The sequence below is a fragment of the Anolis sagrei genome, chromosome 6, assembly GCF_037176765.1.
Source record: "Anolis sagrei isolate rAnoSag1 chromosome 6, rAnoSag1.mat, whole genome shotgun sequence".
Taxonomy (NCBI): domain Eukaryota; kingdom Metazoa; phylum Chordata; class Lepidosauria; order Squamata; family Dactyloidae; genus Anolis; species Anolis sagrei.
The window spans coordinates 25,391,234-25,406,028 of record NC_090026.1 but is presented as its reverse complement, the minus strand read 5'-3'; the positions used below and the strand labels follow the sequence as shown (position 1 = coordinate 25,406,028).

The following is a 14,795-nucleotide window of genomic DNA, read 5'->3' as shown; positions in this document are numbered from 1 at the left end:
TGGAGCTAGATGTGAATGTTTCAACTGATCACCTTGATTAGCATTTGATTGCCTGGCAGTGCCTGGAGCAATCGTTTGTTGAGAGGTGATTAGATGTCCTGTTTGTTTCCTCTCTGTTATTGTGCTGTTCTAGATTCCGGCCATGAAAGCCTTCGACAATACATTAATGAGGTTTGATTATTAGAAACACAATATCTAAGCTTCACTTGTCTAAAAAAATACCTGTACCACCCCTTCCAAAAGAAAAAGTTTTAACCATCATAAGATGTTTACTCTGTGTAGTTTTAGCTCTGGAATTATGAAAAAAAATATGTAAAAATACAGCCAAATGAAACCATCTTGTTGGTTCATAACCCACAATTGCAGCATTTTCTTTCATCATAGAAGCAAAACAGATCACAGTATTCAAATATACTGAAAGCCAAATAATATAATTTTGTTTATAAATTCAGGAGGTGTTCCTTAAGCAGTTTTTTCTCAATGTTATTTTATTTCTTACCTAATTGGTTTTTTTAATAAACTGAATTAGAAAAGAAAAGAAATTTGACCCTCGTGTTCAGTTGATGTCCTAGCTATGCTAACCTGCTTATTAATGGGTTGTTAATGAGTTTAAAAGAAGTTTTGAGAGCATAGCTGTCCTTCTCCATAACATAGATTTTTTTGCATATGAAGAATATAAAATTATTAAAAGCAAGAACAATGATGGTGATAGCTTTGAGAAATAAAGAAGATAAACCCCACAGATCATCCATTCTTACATTGTTGAAGATGTGGACACATCTACTTGAGACACAAAATGTTTTTCCCCATGCCATTTGTTTCATTTCAGCATTCTAATACAGGCAGTCTCTGAGTTGATAACAAGGTATGTTTTGAAGGTTTAATTTTAAGTTGAATTTGTGTGTAAGTTTGTGTATACATATTAGTTTTGGATAGCATAGGGAAGGGTGAACACCTCTGTAGTGTTTTTTTGTGGTCTGTGCCCCTGTTCAGAAGATTTCACATCACTTTCTGTCTCTGTGATCATTGGATTTGAAAAATGCTGCTTGTTGTGGAAACAAGGAATGACAATAAAGCTTCGGTGAAGACACCTTTTTCACCATGATAACTGTTTCCGGAGTGAATTTCCCTTTCTAGGAGTAGATTTCTCTCACAACCTATTTTCTCACCCTGTTCTTAGCTATGAGTCGTATGTAAGTTGGGGACTGGCTATATAGGATAAACTTGGGCTTTGAAATCACTGGATATTGAAAACTATATTGTAAATCACTGAAGTCTACCAGAACAACCTAATTTCACTAGGATACAATATCCTTAAAATGCAACCTCTATTTTCATTTCAGAGTAGTGGTAAAGAATTACCAGCATGTCTTAGCCTTCATGTTTGCAGTCAAAGAGCTCAACAAAAATCTTAGGATTTTACCCAATATCACTTTGGGATTCCACATCCATGACAGTTATTTTAATGTCAAGATGACTTATCGGACCACCCTGAACCTTCTTTTTTGTCTGAAAAGGATTGTACCAAACTTCAAGTGTGACACAGAGAAGAATTTGATAGCTGTCATTGGAGGACTTGATTCAGAAACTTCACTCTATATGGCTACTCTCTTAGGCATCTATAAGATTCCACAGGTAAGACATGTATATGATGAATATGGCTTTTATAACACTGCTACATCTTACTTTGTGGCATTCTGATTATTGGTGTGTGAGAAGCATAGGGTTTGTTGAGGGGGGGGGCACACCATTACATCTCCCAGTAAGAATCTTGCCCCACCAAATGAACCCTCTTCCCTTGGCTTGGTCTCTAGATAATTCATTCATATCTAGAACCCTTCAATGCCTATGTTCAGTTTCTTTTGGTCCCTTTTCCCATCCCTTTTCTTCATATGCCCAGGTTCTGTTTTTAAATGCTATACTGAAGTATTAAATTAGGGTAATTGTAGAAATGTGAACTCTTTTTGAGGGAAAAGAATTCTTATTTGAAGGCAGTGGCCTCATTTGGCCTCCCCACAGTTGTATATGTGAAGCAGAAGGAGAAGGAAGACCAGCATGGTGTCACAGTTTGAGTTTTGGACTATGACTCTGGAAGACCAGGGTTTGAATCCCTACTTAAATGTGGAAACCTGCGTTCTTTCAGCCTCAGAAGAAGGCAAACACGTTCTGAACAAATATCACTGAGAAACTTCCATTATATAAGTTTGTCTTATGGTTAATAAAAGTCAGAAACAAATTGAAAACACACAAGAAATGTACAAATGTAGTTCCTGATACATTTGGGAAAGAAAACCAGACACAATCAAAAAGAGGAAAGGAGAAGAAAAGAGAAGCCAAAATATATAGAACATTACTAACATGTGCCTTATCTGTAACAATATTTAACTTCAATTCCATTTTAACAATATATTTGCTTTTACTTAGGTCTCGCATTATTTATTTGGTCCTGTGCTGGATGTTAAAGCATACTTTCCTTTTATCCATCGAGTAGTCCCCAATGAACAACATCAATACTGGGGAATTGTTGAACTCCTTAAGCATTTCAAATGGACATGGGTTGGGATCGTCACACTGGATGATGATAAGGGAGAGAATTTTGTGCAGACCTTGATACCAATGCTTTCTCTGAACAGAATCTGTGTCGCTTTCACTGACAGAATGCCTCCTCCAACAGACTTTTCTCAATTACACGATGTGTATTTACAGACAGAAAAAAGACTTCATCTTTTCACAGATAACAATGTAAAAGCACTTGTTGTTTATGCAGAGACACACTCCATTTTAGGTCTGAAATATCTACTGGTGCAAACAGGAGATGTGACAGTTACTCTAGACAGAGTCTGGATTATGACAGCCCAATGGGACTTCCCTGCATTACAGTTTCACAGGCATTGGGATATCCAAGTCTTCCAAGGAGCCCTGTCTTTTGCAGTTCACTCCAATGAGGTGCAGGGATTCAAAAACTTCCTCCTGGGTATCCATCCGCACTCACAAAGCAGGGACAATTTCATCAGGCCCTTTTGGGAGCAAGCTTTCGACTGTTTATTTTCAGAATCCAATGAATACAGAGAAGGCGATGTAACTTGTACTGGGGAAGAAAAACTGCAAAATCTTTCCGGGCCCTTTTTTGAAATGAGCATGACTCCTCAAAGCTATAGTATATACAATGCTGTCTATATTGTGGCACATGCTTTGCAGGCCATGTACAAGTGGAATTCCAAGCATAGGCTGGTAAAACCAACTCCGGCTCTACAACCTTGGCAGGTATGATTTCACAACTAAAACTACTCTCCTGCCATGTGACATAAATTCCAGTAAGGCAGTCCCCAAGTTACAAATATTCAACTTAAAAGCTACCCATATTGCTAAGAACAGGGTTGAGACAACAGGAAGTGAGAGGAATCTACCCCTAGAAAGGGAAATTCACTCCTGAAAGAGTGATCATGGGAAAAAGGCACCTCCACTGAAGCTTTCTCGCCAATCCTTGTTTCCACAAGTCAATTTTTTTCAAAATCCAATTATGACAGGCACAGAAAGTGAGATGAAATCTTCTGAAATGGTACAGATAGTAATGGTAAACCCCTATGCCATCCAAAGTTTATATATATATATGGCTAGTTACAATTTAAAAGTACCTGTTCTGACTTACAAATTCAACTTAAGAACAAATCAAATGACCTAAAATAAATAATTTTTCAGCAAATATTCAGACTAACAAAAATGATTTATTGCTCTTGGCAATTGACATGGGACACCTGTAGTTTAGACTGATGTTTATACTGTTATTATTAAGTTATTTGATGGGTGTTTGTATTTTATATAAAATAGTTGATGAATAAACCTCAATGTGAAATAATACAGATATTTCTATATCTCTTCCTTTCCATACTTTGAAATGGCTGTTTCTATCCTTTCTCCTGCAGCTTCATTCCTCTCTGAAGAGAATTTCATTTAACAATAGTGTTGGAGATCAGATGTCTTTGAATGATAAAGGTGAATTGCAAAGTGGATTTGATATTATAAATTGGGTGACTTTCCCAAACAAATCTTTCTCAAGGGTGAAAGTAGGAAGGATAGATCCATGGGCCACACAAGACAAAAAAATCTCCATTAATGATGAGATCATCACATGGTACCACACATTCAACCAGGTAGGTTATGGATATTGATCTGAGAGAGAAAGCTGAGTGATGAGTATTCCAATTTCAATCATAGTGAAAGCTCTTTTGCCATATACAGAACATATTGGTTCAAGTGCATAGAACCCTCTATAACTCTGACTATACATAAAAATATTTTGCAAGCTTTCAATCCTCATTTTATATTCTATTACTACTTTCTATACTCCCTGTGTAACATTAAACCAAGATTGGCGTGCATTCCAGTTTGTTTTCTGTGCCTTATTTGCAAACATTTAGGGCCATAGCCTAAATTATCCCCATAATCTTCATGCTTTTATAATCAAAGACACAATTGCTTTATTTTCCAACCACTAAAAGTGGAAGGTTTTGGATCACAGAACCAATAAGGTTTGACTTGATCCGCCTTGGAACCATTATGTCAAGATGAGAAGCTTTTTGTCATTGCAATTTGAGAAAGCATGGGTACACTTAGGGATTGTTGTCATTGCTATGCATCTTCAAATCAATTCTGAGTTATGACAATATACTATAGGGTTCACTTGGCAAATTTTATTCAGAAGTTTGCTATTATCTTCTTCTTAGGTTGAGAGGATATCATTGCCTAAGATTACTAGCTGACTTTTCATGGCCGAATAGGGATTAGAACCCTAGTCTATTGGAGTAAACTCCTACATCTGATTCCTTTCTCTTATTTCTAATGCTTTCTGAAGTAACTGCATTTACCAAGTATTTCTAAAACCTTGTTTATATGGGCAGATGGCACCCTCTTCAGTATGTAATGATAACTGCCATCCAGGTTCAGTTAAGAAGAAAAAGGAAGAACAGCCATTCTGTTGCTATGATTGCAATCGATGTCCCAAAGGGAAGATTTCTGATAAAAACGGTAAGGAACAAAGCACAACATCATAAAATCAAAGCCACCAATAGTGCACTCGTATGGATGCCTACTCATAAAAACCCCTGTTTAATTCTTTACTCCCATTAAAGAAACTATAGGATAATATCTGAGGTACATGTACAATAGTTTAGTTCAGATTACACAATCTCTTGTAAAGTAATCTAAATTAAGAAAAAGATTATTTAGATGAAACCAGCAAAATCAACAACATGCTTTGGAACACATAATATTTACACATTCATTTTTTCCTTATAGAATATTGGTTAACAAATGCAAATTTAGTAAAAGCCAATCTATTTCAGATGATCTACTTTTTAAAAAAACTAATGTTGGACACTAGACTGAGTTAACATAGCAGTCATAAACACAGAGTTTGTGATATGTTATAGATAGGAGATGTTTGTTTCATTTTTTTCCCATCATGTGTGCCTTCTGATAAAATATTTTAAGCTTTTTCCTTACATGGTTTCATATTTCCCAGAACATGTATTTTAGCAGAAATGTGTTTTGCACAAAAAAGCATATTTTTGAACAGAATACACTCTTGTTTGAGATTAACATAAAGTCATTCTTTTCTTTCTTCTTTCCTTTCTTCTTTCCCTGTAGACATGGACATATGTATCCAGTGTCCAGAAGATCAATATCCAAGTAGCAATCAAGACCAATGCATTCCTAAAGTTTTTAACTTTTTGCTTTATGCAGAAACTTTGAGCATCATTATCATTTTTATGACTTTTTCATTTTCCACGATCACGGCTTTGGTGTTAGGCATATTCATTAAATACCGAAACACTCCTATTGTTAAAGCCAACAACCAAGATCTCACCTACACTCTTCTCGTCTCTCTCTTCCTCTGCTTCCTCTGCCCATTGCTTTTCATTGGTCAGCCCCAGAAAATAAAATGCCTCCTAAGGCAAACCACTTTTGGCATCATCTTCTCAGTTGCTATTTCTACTGTGTTGGCAAAAACCATTACAGTGGTGTTAGCATTCATGGCTACACAACCAGGATCCAAGAAAAGGAAATGGATGGGGAAATGCATGGCGGTTTATATTGTACTCTCCTGTTCCCTCATTCAAACAGTGATTTGTACTGTGTGGATCGGTGTTGCCCCTCCATTTCCAGATTTTGATAAGTACTCCATACCTAAAGAAATAGTGATACAGTGCAATGAAGGATCTGCCTTTATGTTTTATTGTGTTCTAGGATACTTGGGACTCCTGGCTATTGTCAGCTTTGTGGTTGCTTTTTTTGCTAGGAAGTTGCCTGATGCTTTTAATGAAGCCAAATTCATCACTTTCAGTATGTTAGTATTTTGCAGTGTGTGGTTGTCCTTTGTGCCAACCTATCTGAGCACCAAGGGAAAATACATGGTGGCTGTGGAGATCTTCTCTATCTTATTCTCTAGTGTTGGTTTACTGGGCTGTATCTTTTTCCCCAAATGCTTTATAATTGCTCTGAAGCCTGAGTTAAACAGCAAAGAATATTTAGCAAGGAGAAATAGAGCTCAGTTATTTGAGTGACATTATTTATAGTCCCATTCCTGGAATTTTGCAGAAGCAAGGGTTACCTAACATGTGAACAAGGGATAGCTCAGCATTTTAAAAATATATTTTAATGGATTGGCTTATGTAGTTGTTGCATTGCCTCCAATATCAGAAAGCAGAAAAGGGCAAGAGTCACTGCAGGCATTGATGTCTGCATCAGTACTTCATGCAGCACAATCAATCAATCAAATCATTTATTTCGGTCATTGACCAGCACAGGAAATAGAGTCACATTTAATGTACCAAACTTGGTATGTTTGGTACATTAAAAATATAAATATAACTACTGAAGCACAATATGGGTGAGGGAGTGGAAGGGAAGGGGAAACAGGGTAAAAACATACAATGCCCAGATCCATCACCAAATTGTAGATTCAGAGAAGATGATTACTGGACACACAGTTAACTTTTGGGACTAGTCATTCCCTGACGGATTTTGTATGCTGCTGCACAGAACTTTGCAACATTGTAGGTTGTAGCTGAATTAATATCTGCAAGTAGCATGGAGGTGTAAAATTGTCCTGAATGGCCTGGGTGCTTGTATATCAGAGGTAAGATAAGCCTGGCACGGATATCCCTGTAGAACGGGCACTGAAGGAGCGCATGTTCTATTGTTTCTACATGACCCGAGTCACAGGGGCAGAGTCTCTCTGGGAAAGGGATCTTCCGGTAGCGACCTTCGAGTACAGCTGATGGGAGAGCGTGGCATCGAGCCAGGGTGAAAGCCCTTCGATGAAGAGGAACCTCTAAGTTTGTTAAATATGCCACAGGGGAGGCAAGGTATCTGCTGTCTTCGCTGATAAGGAAGGTTGGAACCGAGGCCAGATCTAGTTGTCGCTCTGTGTCTGTGATACGTTGTTTAATAAGTGCTTTGGCTTGATTGTAATCCATGCAGTACAGCTGTGTTAATCTTTTGAAAACATTTGGTGTTTAAATCATTTCTATATTAAACCATTTCTATATTTCCAACCATTTTAATGGGCACTACAAACACCAGTTTTGCTTGTCAAAGCGGAAGGATTGGCTTTTTTAGTGAACAAATAATTGCTGCTTCTAAAATACAGTTACTGCTGTTGTGTGGGATGACATCTTCCCTATTATGAGCATGGAGAAATCAGTTAAATAAATAGATAAACTGTCTCTTAAGTAAATAGTAAAACGTCACTTGCACCTAGTGTCCATCCTGAGCATGAATGGAAACAGAATACTTCCCATTATTGTTTCCAAATAAGAAAGAGGAGAACTCTCTCATACCATGAAAGATGCACAAATACAGTACTTGAAAAGTCTGTAATTATAATTTGTAGTTGTGATGTAAATTTCAGAGAAAATCTCAGAAGTCATATTTTCTTCTGATCTCCTGGTCCACTTATTGTTTTGAACAGAATCTTAAGCATACACCCCACCCCCCCTGCTGCATCAGCTCCATTGACTGCCAGTCTGCTACCGAGCACAATTCAGAGTGCTAGCTTTAGCCTAGAAATCCCTAAATGGTTCCAGTCTAGCTTACCTGACCAAACCTATCTACTTTCATAAATCAGTTCAATTGTTAAGATCAGCCGGGGAGCTCCTGCTCTCAATCCAGCCACCATCACAGGTGTGACTGGTGGGGACAAGAGACCAAGCCTTCTCAGTGGTGGCCCCTCAGCTGTGGAATTCCCATCCCAGCAAGATTAGATCAGCCCCCTCCTTCTTGGTGTTCAGAAAACAACTCAAAACCTGGCTATGCAAGCAAGCATTCGACGAGAGATGGCACTACTGAAGCAGCTAAATGCCAACCACAGGACTAGTGTAATGGCTAATATGTCTAATATGTTTTATGTCCATGTTTGAAGTTTTTTGTATAGTTTTTAATGGTTTTAATTCATAGTTATATGCCACTGATTTAAATATGTTATGTATTGCTTTTATACTTATATGTTTGACATTGAATTTTTGCCAATTATTATGTTGTACACCACTTTGAGTCCCCCCAGGGGTGAGAAAAGCAGTATAGAAATGCAATAAATAAACAAATAAATACTTGCATTTCTAATAATCAATGCAACTTGCCTTTCTTGTAACCAATTATTCACTCCAAAAGCCACACAGAAATGGGAAAAGTGCAATAATACACCAAGAAAAAAATTATTTGCAAAACAAATGCAGGTTAAGATGAGTAAGCATTTTTTGGCCTGAAATGAGATGCCAAAGAAGAAAAAATAGAAGAAAAACATTGTGTGAAAAACCTCATTGTGCAACAGAATTCTGAAAGGCAGCATTTAGAAGACTGTAAATCAAGACCTCATGAAAAAGGAGAACAAACAAAGGGAATTTCCCCTCCATCTTAGCCTAATTTGGGGGAAATGAATTCCAACTTCAACATAATTATTTCTCAACTGAGTATGCAAGAATGATAGGCAAGTGTTTTAAAACACCATATATCAAAATTTTCCTTACAATTTGTGGGATCTAAGATGGATAGAGATCAAGTCCTTCTGTGATCACTGGATAAACCAAGTTCCTTCTTCTCCTTCTCAATTTCAAATATAGTACTCAGTAATTTGTGAGATTAATAGCATAGCATACAGCTCTATCTTCAGAAAACAAATACAGAATGGAATAGCTGAAAGTCAGAGCAACAAGGAGCATTATGACATCTTAAAGACGTCATAAAGTTTTGAACATGTAAGGTTTTGTGAACCTGTATCATAATAAAAATCTTAGTTTCTAAGATACAACAAGTCCCATTTTTTGATGGTTGCTATAATAAACAATGTAGCTGTGCTGTGTACTTATTAGAAATCAGAAGCCTTCCACATAATGATGGGAATAATTATGAAAAAGTACATGTTGCTCGGTAACAAAAATAAAATGTTACATCTCACTCTTCTGCTCTTCAATGGGTGGTAGAAGAGAGGCTGAAAATTTAATCTCTGTTTCTGATTGACCTTTCTTTCATTGAGAGTATGCATTTGTTTTGGAAGACAACTTTGTCAAAAGAAGCATTAATCGGATAAGCTACCAAGAACACATAACTCTTGTACTACAGAATCAGTACTGACAGTCTTCAAAGCACTAAAAAGTTTGAGACAAGATTATTTTAAGACTATCTGGCAAGACACTTGATTGGCCACAGAGATTCAAATTACATACCAACCAATAAGTTCAATTAGTTGAGCTGGAAAAAGAAATATTCTTTGTTTGTTAGTTAGTTTACTTGTTTATTTGTTTGTTTATTTGCTTTTTTGTTTTGTGATGGCCCCATTTTAAGAAATGTTCTACTATGAGATGCAAATATTTTTTTCAAAGGCAACAGAAGTTAAGAAACTGAATATTCCATAATATTCTTAAATGAATATAAGCCCATTTTCATTTTGTAAATGTGCATTTCTAGAATTTGGGTTTGGCTTATGTTCATTTTAGTTTCAATGTTGTTATTTGTTTGTTTGTTTACTTTGCAGCTGCCTTTAGGATGCCTTTTTTCAGAAGCCAGTAATAAAATCATTTAAATAAATCCGTAGTTAGATCCTATGAAGGAATGGCCAACAGTTTCATACCCATGATGGGTTCTTTGAAGGCAATTTCCCCATGCTAATTCTGCAGTAGGCTACCCTATTCTCTCATTATCTAACAAAATGAAGTTCAGGAATGTACCAAAACGACGGACACTTCATAACATCAGGTTCTTGTGGGTTTTTTCAGGCTATAGAGCCATGTTCTAGAGGCATTTCTCCTGACGTTTCGCCTGCATCTATGGCAAGCATCCTCAGAGGTAGTGAGGTCTGTTGGAATTAGGACAATGGGTTTATATATCTGTGGAGTAGCTGGGGTGGGGCAAGGAGCTCTTCCCTGCTGCAGCTGGGTGTGAATGTTCACACCCAGCTGCAGCAGGGAAGAGCTCCTTGCCCCACCCCAGCCATTCCACAGATATATAAACCCATTGTCCTAATTCCAACAGACCTCACTACCTCTGAGGATGCTTGCCATAGATGCAGGTGAAACGTCAAGATAAATGCCTCTAGAACATGGCTCTATAGCCCGAAAAAACCCACAAGAACCTAGTGATTCCAGCCATGAAAGCCTTCGACAATACTTCATAACATCATTCTGTTTCCCATTGGGATTTATAGCAGACAGAATACTGAGAGCACTGGTGTGCTTGCTAATACAGAAATACTGGTCCTGTTGCCCAAGGCAGATAGATGCTGCATTCTTGTGGTTATATTGAAAAATTACTCCTCTGGAAGCTATAGAGAAAATCCAAGCTGGGAACTGAGTTCATCTAAAGGTATTGAAAAAAAATCAGAGTTTACAAAAAAAAAAGTAATCCCCACTGTGAAAAAAAATAATCATATGAGTCAAGACGCCATGTAGCATGCAATCCCCTTGAGCATGTTTCACTGGAATATTTATCTAGCCTGAAATACTAGTGATGTGGGATTAAAGAAGGCAGAAAGACAAGATGTACTGAAGTTGGTATGAAGAATTTTACATCATTCAAGATCTTCTCCAGGATGGAAACAATTGATCATGGCTTGCAATGAAACAAAAAGTGCAAGACTTCTGAAAAGGTAAGATATAATGAATGGATTATTACACAGTTAATATTGTTTCATAACTCTTTTGAAGCTTGTGTAATTAGGGCTGCCAATTTGCTATAGAAAGAGACAGAAGCAAATTCAAGGCCATTGATCTCAATAAATAGTAATGTGTCAACATGGCTATTTTTCACCTGCAATATCAGAGGCATTATGCCTGCATATATCAGCAGATCAGTTGATATAATTCAGAAATATAGAATGGATGGAATCCTGTTGAGTCTGTTCTGCCTGCTGCACACTTGTGACTGTTTTAATTTCATAATCCCTACAAAGCCCTTAGTTTAGGGGATTTATAGGAAACATTAAAGTCTTCCAATAAGCCTTATAAGATATCAGCCATTGCAATCAATTGGGGGGCTGTTCTCCTGTTGATCAGGAAGTGGCCAGCTGATGGTCTCACCCAACTACTCATTTCCCCAACATAAAGGGAAATTGCAACAGGGGTCCTGCTTTTTCTTGTCACATCAAAATATTGTTCATAGGATGAGGTAGAACATCAGTTAGCTGCTACCCAATTGAGAGGATTGTGGCAGAATTAACTGTTTAGCACTGTAACTATGGTGCACTGCTTATGCATTTGCAACTACCCAAAAGATTCCAGCCAATATTATTTAACATTTTTCATTCATTTTCAAAAAGACTCTATGATTCTCATTCCAAATGAGGTTGAGAGGTTGAGAGAGGAAGGTTTTCCCACACCTTGTACTAACACATAATAGTTGTGGGCTATCTAAGGTTATAGTCTGACACACCTAGGGAAGGAGCACATTGAGGAAGCCTTTTTAAAGTCAAAGTACATATTTCTCTAGGAGATGTTTACAATACTACTAGCATGTGAAATAATGGCTCTGAGCCACTATGCACCACTGTATAGAACCAAATGAACAGAGTTGGGATAATATGTTTTAAAAAAATGAAAAAAATGATACTTTGAATAATAGGAAACTCAAACAAGGAGAATATTTGACCTTTTTATATTCTATGTGATGGATGGCTTATTCTGCACAAACTCTACAAGATGGCTAAATGTATGTTAACAATATCCTCTTACAGATGGAGTCACAACATGAGATGGTGAATGAAACGACTGTCACTGAATTTATACTCCTGGGACTCTCCAGCCGTCCAGCAGTGCAATTCTCTCTCTTTGGTCTCTTTCTCATCATTTATTTAGTAACCTTGATTTGGAACATTTTTATCCTACTCATGATCAGCATGGTCAAAAGACTTCACAATCCCATGTATTTTTTCCTTTTCAATCTCTCCGTGGTGGATATTGGGTACACAACTTCTACTGTCCCCAAGATGCTCCTGAATTATCTTTCCCAAGACAAGACAATTTCCCTAGCAGGCTGCTTCACCCAAATGTATTTCTTCATCTCCTTTGGTGGGGTTGAATGCCTCCTATTAGGTTTCATGGCATATGACCGGTATGCAGCTATTTGTCACCCACTGCACTATAATGTGCTGATGCGCCCAAAAGTGTGTGTTTGTCTTGCAGCAACAGCTTGGATTCTTGGCTTGTCTAACTCAGGAGTACATGCTGGCTTGATGTCTCGTCTGTCTTTCTGTCGGAATAATGTCATTCAGCACTTTTTCTGTGACATCCCACCTCTGTTCCAACTCTCCTGCTCTAACACTCAGGTCAACCAAATTGTTACTTTTGTAGTGGGTGGAAGTGTTATCATGGGTCCATTTCTGGTTATCCTGGTGTCTTACGTCTATATAGTCATAGCTATCCTTATGATCCGCACAAAAGAAGGGCGTCTGAAAGCATTCTCTACCTGTGCTTCTCACCTGACTGTTGTGAACATATATTATGGGACTATCATCTTCACATACATACGACCAAATTCCAGCTATTCTCAGGAACAGGACCAGATCTTGCCTGTGTTCTATGGCATCCTAACACCTATGCTCAATCCAATCATATATAGCTTGAGGAACAAGGATGTGCAAAGAGTATTCTGGAAAGTAATGAAGGGAAAATAGCAGGAAAAAGCATTCAATTTCCAAGGTTGAAATGACTATCGAATGAGTACGGTCCAGCAATAATTAACCATATTTATGTCCCTTTTCATTTCAGGATAATAATGGACAATGTGTTGTGATGTCTCCAATTAATATCAGTGAGGATTTAATGTGATTAACTTCATTATGCATTTAATAAACTTTGGATACACTTTCAAAATGTCAATATTCTAAAAAAATATATTTAGAAGTCAGTTGACAGCTATTGTATTGTTCCTGTATATTCCTTATCATTGCAATGGCTCAGAATTTCCTGATAAGTATCAGAAGCAGTTCCCTGATCTTTTAAAAAAATGGTACAAGACATTTCTAACAAATATAAACAGGCTATAATGCATAAGTAGGTGACACTACATTAATTGCCATGACTCAATCCTCTGGAATAATTGGTATTTCAGTTGTATAAGGTCTGCCAAAGAATGCTGGTGGCTCATCAAACTACAAATCCCAAGATCCCATAGCATCGAACCATGGCAGTTGAAGTGATGTCAAAGAACATTAATTCTACAGTGTAGCTGCAACCCTTGGTGACTAAGGAACAATAGAACCTGACTTCAGCAGTCTCTCCAGCAACATAGAACTCAGCTGCACATAAATCTATCAAAAGGCAGCAAATTTCACAGCTGTTACTGATGCTGATGCTATAAAGTAAAGAAACTAATGGCTGTAACCAGTAAATAAATTACCAAGAAGTGTGGATAACATGGAAAGCTTAATTCATTTCGTTTTACCTGAGATTCAATGGGTAAGGCAAAAAACTTCCAACCATCTCTAATTGTTTAACTACACTGTTAGAATTAATGATTTTTCTGCTGTTTTTAACTCCCATGGCTTAATGTTATTGCTATCTGGCTCTTGTATCCCAAAAATAGAGTATTAGGTAAATGACCTGTGGTTACCCCCCACTAAGCAGCTCTGCCACATTTTCTTTTTTTCCCATCTCCACATAATAGTCACAAGACTCCAGAATTTCCTCTTCAGCCTAGCCACTCAGAACTGAGATCAGAATGCAGATAATCAATCAGATGACAAGTTGGTCATACAAGAGCACCATTAATCCCACTTAAAGTTGAGTCCAGGCTCATCACCACAGTTCTGCTCTCCATTGTTTTACCAAGGGAGCTAGGAAACGCGATCAACTAAGGGCCTTTTCACTCTGATAGTAATCAGTGCCTCCATTTCGTACCTGGGAGGCCCCCTCCAGGCTAACACTCAGGTTTTCCTCCAATGGAAATGTTATTAAAATCTTGTCATGCACACACTGCCATTCACAAGCTGTAAAACATGACAACAATGAAGGTACTTTGAATCAATAAGACAGTGGGTTGTAATTTGTACCAATCAGGCCAGGGTGCCCCTATAGAGTTCAAGCTGAGGAGGGGGGGATGTGGTTGTAAATACCATCCTGTGGGGGGGAGGCACAGCAGAGTCCTTGTGACTGTGAACTGCTCCCCAATTTGAGACAAGCTGGATAGCCAAAATTACAGGTCCGCTGGACTTAAAGTCCTGCTGTTAAATACCAAGTCCATAAATGGTAAAACAGCAGCCCTCCAGGATGTGATCCTAGATGAACATGCAAACCTGGCTTGCTTCA

General features: G+C 37.7%; 1 protein-coding gene and 1 pseudogene across 1 annotated transcript; both read left to right on the top strand.

Moving 5' to 3' along the window:
- The first annotated feature begins 1,473 nt into the window (after positions 1 to 1,473).
- Positions 1,474 to 6,563, top strand: LOC132779528 (vomeronasal type-2 receptor 26-like; annotated as a pseudogene).
- Positions 6,564 to 10,960: 4,397 nt separating this feature from the next.
- LOC132778035 (olfactory receptor 5AP2-like) lies at positions 10,961 to 13,438 on the top strand. The gene is made up of 2 exons (XM_067469485.1): positions 10,961 to 11,140; positions 12,224 to 13,438. Exon 2 carries the CDS (start codon positions 12,224 to 12,226, stop codon positions 13,160 to 13,162), a length of 939 nt encoding a protein of 312 aa, XP_067325586.1. The 5' UTR covers positions 10,961 to 11,140; the 3' UTR covers positions 13,163 to 13,438.
- The last annotated feature ends 1,357 nt before the right edge of the window (positions 13,439 to 14,795 follow it).

What these genes read in the sequence shown, in the direction of transcription:
- LOC132778035 (XM_067469485.1), top strand. Translation starts at nt 12,224, where the DNA reads ATGGAGTCACAACATGAGATGGTGAATGAAACGACTGTCACTGAATTT.